This window comes from Zerene cesonia, chromosome 1, assembly GCF_012273895.1.
Source record: "Zerene cesonia ecotype Mississippi chromosome 1, Zerene_cesonia_1.1, whole genome shotgun sequence".
Taxonomy (NCBI): Eukaryota; Metazoa; Arthropoda; class Insecta; order Lepidoptera; family Pieridae; genus Zerene; species Zerene cesonia.
This window is the reverse complement of record NC_052102.1, coordinates 1,950,424-1,955,399: the sequence shown is the minus strand read 5'-3', so window position 1 is coordinate 1,955,399 and position 4,976 is coordinate 1,950,424. Positions and strand designations below refer to the sequence as shown.

At 36.2% G+C, this 4,976-nt stretch overlaps 1 protein-coding gene across 1 annotated transcript; it reads left to right on the top strand.

The window, feature by feature from the left end:
- The first annotated feature begins 860 nt into the window (after positions 1-860).
- On the top strand, positions 861-3,767 carry LOC119840888 (collagenase-like). The gene is made up of 5 exons (XM_038367668.1): positions 861-1,058; positions 2,166-2,433; positions 2,867-2,956; positions 3,213-3,409; positions 3,663-3,767. Exons 1-5 carry the CDS (start codon positions 861-863, stop codon positions 3,765-3,767), a joined length of 858 nt encoding a protein of 285 aa, XP_038223596.1.
- The last annotated feature ends 1,209 nt before the right edge of the window (positions 3,768-4,976 follow it).

Here is a 4,976-nt window from a genome sequence, read left to right as displayed (position 1 = left end):
TCATTCGATGTTTAACATTAAAACGGAAGGAAGTATAGAATACTTTAAGAGTTTCCTTCTAATGTTAGAAGCTAACAGAATAATCTATAGACAATAATTTCAAAATGTCTCATTTATAAAGCATTTCAATCAATGCGACAAATCTTATAATTAAAGACAAAATACTTGATTGCATACGATAGTCTCGAACCTCACTTTTTATGACTTTTTGCAGAATGCAAAAAAAACAGCTAAAACTAATAGGAATTGTAAAGAAGAATCATTATAACGAAAGAAAAAAAATCGACTGCTATAATTTTGGCTTGATTGTACTAAAGGGTCTTTCTACGATACCTTATTTGACTTCCACCAAATTTACGTTTTTATCCAACGCTATGCGATATCACTGAAAAAATTAGCGAGCAGTGGTGGCTCAGTGGTGAGATCCTCGGACTTCAAAATCGATAAGTCGAGTTCGAGAGTTCGAGACCGGGCGAGCGTGTCGGAAATAAATTAATTTTTCAATTTATCTGCGCATGTGGATAACATCACCACTGCTTATACGGTGAAGGAAAACATCGTGAGGAAACCGGCATGTCCAAGAATTAAAAGTTCGACGACATATGACATCTGTAACCCGCACTTGGCCAGGATTGATTGGATTGACTTGGATTATGGCCTAAACCCCTCATAGAAGGCCTGTGTCCCAGCAGTGGGAACATGTATGGGCTGATGATGATGATGCGATATCACTGATAAAAAATTAGCCCTACATAATTAGAAGTGATTAGCAATATATGTAGTCGTCTTAACTGATTTCGATATCTGATAAAATGCTATATATAAATTACAATGACAATTTGTGAAGAGTACATTTCAAAATGAAACTATTCCTGGTAGTCGTCGGTCTCTCAGTGGCAGTCGCCGCTCCTCAGTATGAGCCCATAGTCACGGACTACCACAATGTGATTGGTATTCCTGAAGCTGCCCGCATCAAGGCGGCAGAGGCTGCCCTGGACTTCGACGGCGCCAGGATCGTAGGTGGTTCTGCGTCCAACCTAGGCCAGCACCCGCATATGGTAAGTTTTTATTTATATTGAAAATGCTATTTTATTAGAAAAATTGGTAATAATGTATTATCCAGCCCACGTAGAAAGAAAGAATATCCAGAAGACCGGCTTGAAATAGCATTCTGCTGTGTTTCGTTCGGTGAGTGGGGGAGCCGGGGGCCCATATCCTTTTCCTTACCCTTCCCAGTTCTTTCCTTTATTCCTATCGCCAATCCTTCCTTAATCCCTTCCCAAAAAGTTGGCAATCCATTTGTAGAGGCGTAAGGTTTGCAATGGACCTTATGCCTCTCCAAATGTTCATGGGCGGTGGTAGCGCTTACCATCAGGCGTTCCACCAGCTCCATTGCCGACTGTAACATAAAAACAAAACGTAGTAAAATTTGTGCCTTCACAAAAGAGGGTGCACTTTTACAGAATAAATTTTATTTTAAGAAATAAGCATAATATTTATTGTTGACGTAGTATTAGGTCAACGTGTAATCAACCCAAGGCAATAACCCACCCCAGCTCTTATATTGCTTTCTGTAATTTCAGATCACCTGCGTGCAAAGTAGATTTTATATGTGATATTTTAGAATTTAGGGAGTATTATATTTCTTTGAAAACTCATATAATATTAAACCATATATAACTATGATTTTTGTGATATGTTTACAAATAAGTATCGTAAGCTTTATATTTAATTTAGCAATAATTAATTTCAATAAAATCAATCACCCATATTGTATACGTTTGTAGTATAAAAATATTAAATATAAAGTTTCCATTAAAATATCATTAATAATTAACGATTTATTAAAAATTAACAAATTGTTTATTAAGAAACAAAGCCATTTTCCTACTTTTCTTGCCGTTAACCCTTTTCCTCATTATTGCGATAAAATCGTCGCTCCGGTAATCGGTCAACATCTGGGCGTGCTCCAGAAGCACGAGCCCCAAAAGCATTCTGGACTCGTTATTATACTGTACGCGTAGATCTTTATAATCCCGCCGTGTTTATGAGAGCCCAGAGGCTACAGGTGTGAAATGTCCGGCAGTAAGCCTAAATTTTAAATGTATGCTGAGATGTTGTATAGAGAAACAGTAGTACGTCATCAATAATACTTTGTATTATAGGGTGGATTGGTGATCACTCTCAGTACTGGTGGACAATCCGTCTGCGGGTCCTCCCTGATCAGCAACAACAGGATTGCTACCGCTGCTCACTGCTGGCGCACGCGTCAATCCCAGGCCACTCGCTTCACCGTCGTTCTTGGCTCCATCCGCCTCTTCTCCGGCGGCACCCGCATCAACACCAACAGTGTAACTATGCATGGCAGCTACAACATGGACACTTTTATAAACGATGTTGCTATTGCCACCATTTCATGGGTGAACTACAGCAGTAAGTAGCTTGATTTATGTTTGTATATTATTTACAACTAAGGCTTCCCCAAATTCGTCAGGAATTAACAATTTGTTAAATGAACATATATTCTGTAATAAACTCGCTCCTAGCGACAAAACTGCACTACTACATATAAGTTTAAGTGAATTTAAAAAGATTGTTATAAATAGTTGATGTAACATTGCTGTAATAAATTAACGCTTTAGTTGTCTTAACTGTACATTACTTGTGTACAGAGATGATTAGGAAATAGAAACGTTTATTGGAAATCCCAACCAGTCCAAATGCATTTGAATGGTCAATTGGAATTTCGACTGTGACTTTTCTTTAGTTTAAGACTTAATGTCTTAATTCAAATTGTATTGCCGTTACATTATCTTATCACTATCTTATTATCATCACTATCTCATTATGATTAATTTATTTTTAGACAACATCAGAGCTATCGCTCTGGCTTCTGGCAGCAACCAATACGTCGGAACTACCGCTACTGCTGCAGGCTTTGGCAGAACTGCTGACTGTGAGTATTTATAATCATGTCAAATCACTAACGAGTTCTGATATGCAATTAAAAAGATATTTTTCATCACGCTCCTCTAGCACGATTTCTTTAACACAAATGGGTTAAATTTTTTTAATTTTATATAACGTGCTTAAATAAATATGGAAGCGAAATAATATCCAATTTATGCCACATATGGGGATACACCCAAACCCATAACCAGCTGCTGAAATTGTGAAAAAGCAACTTGCTACATTTGTACTATTCACTGCAGCCGCTGCCGGAGGCATCACCAACAGCCAGGCATTGAGACACGTTAACTTGCCCGTAATCAGCAACGCTGAATGCGCTCGTGTTTTTGGAACAACCACAATCATCGCCTCAACAATCTGTGTCTCCGGTGCCAACGGTCGCAGCACTTGCTCTGGAGACTCTGGTGGCCCTCTCACCATCAATAACAATGCCCTACTGGTGGGTATATTTCATTTCTGGATTGACATTGCAGGCGGAATTTGACTTAAAAAAAAACCAAACCATGGACGTTTAATCACCATGCTTTCGCACATAGGTATATTCATTTTGAGAAATGTTTAAAAATTAAACAAGAAAATTTATTGTCATCGTTGTACTTTCTGTAATTTCATCAATTCGCGCAATATTGGTGAAAGAATAAGAATCCACTGCTTTGAATTAAATTATAAATGAAACTTCTCTCTACCAACAGATTGGTATCACCTCCTTCGGATCCGCCAGCGGCTGCCAACGAGGATTCCCGGCTGGTTTCGCAAGAGTCACATCATTCGAGTCCTGGTTCCGTTCCCGCATGTAAAGCCGCATACTGTTTTCGCAATAAAGTTTCATTCGTTTAAATTGTCGTTTAATTGAAGTTACAACCTTGTTATCGTGCAAGAATTCTTTTTATACGTAAATTATAATGTAGTCATTTCACTCCTGGGTGCATCGCATAGTAGCTAGTTAGCACAAGAAATACCGGACTATGAGATTTTTAATGAAATTATAACAATAGGCCCTCAGATTACACATACAGAAAAATGGTAGAATAATTGTTTCTAAAAATTTTAGGGTGTATAATTGAGTTATTTATAAAAGAGATTTTCATTATTTTTTATGATTTTTCAGATAACAACTACTTTAATTAATTATCTGTGATATAAGTATTAGTTTAGTGGGAATATCTTCATATTATTACTGTAATCATTTTTTGACCATTATTTATATAACTTGGATGACCGAGCATTGATCGGTATTTTTTTTTGTTTTTTATAAATTGTGTTTTTTGGAAATTATGCTTAAGTACGAATTACATACTAATAAAATGATGAAATATGAATAATATTTTTCGATCTTACCGACAGAATAATAAAAAAATATGAACGACTTCGTGAAGTTAGATTGTTTATAAGCGTTTTTTTCCAAGATCGTTTAGGCATTTTTAAGTGAACACGTGCATTAAGAAGACACAAAACAATATAAACAATTAGTCTAACCTCAAAGCAAACACTCATTCTTCAGACTTCGATACTTAACAACGCCATCTGCTGGAATTTCAATTGTATTATTATTCGCCAATAGATGTCAGGAAGAGTCATAATAAATTGGGACTACTCAAACGCCTCCTATTTGTTAAAAAAGTAAGTTTAAGTCGATAAAACACGAATATGACATTTTCTAAAAAAGATTCCTAGCTAGATCGATTTATCGCCCCCGAAACCGCCTATATACAAAATTTCATGAAAATCGTTGGAGCCGATTCCAAGATTCCAATTATATATATATATACAAGAATTGCTCGTTTAAAGATATAAGATACATAGTTATATTTTTCTTTATAGCCCCGGGCGGGATATGAAGGAGGACGTACGAAATATTTAATAATTCGATATTCGATACTTAATTATTAATAAAGTACCTGGATGACCGAGCTTTGCCCGGTATTTTCTTTTTTTATATAAATTGTGTTACAGAATAATAAAAAAATATGAACGACTTCGTAATAAAACATGAATATGACATTTTC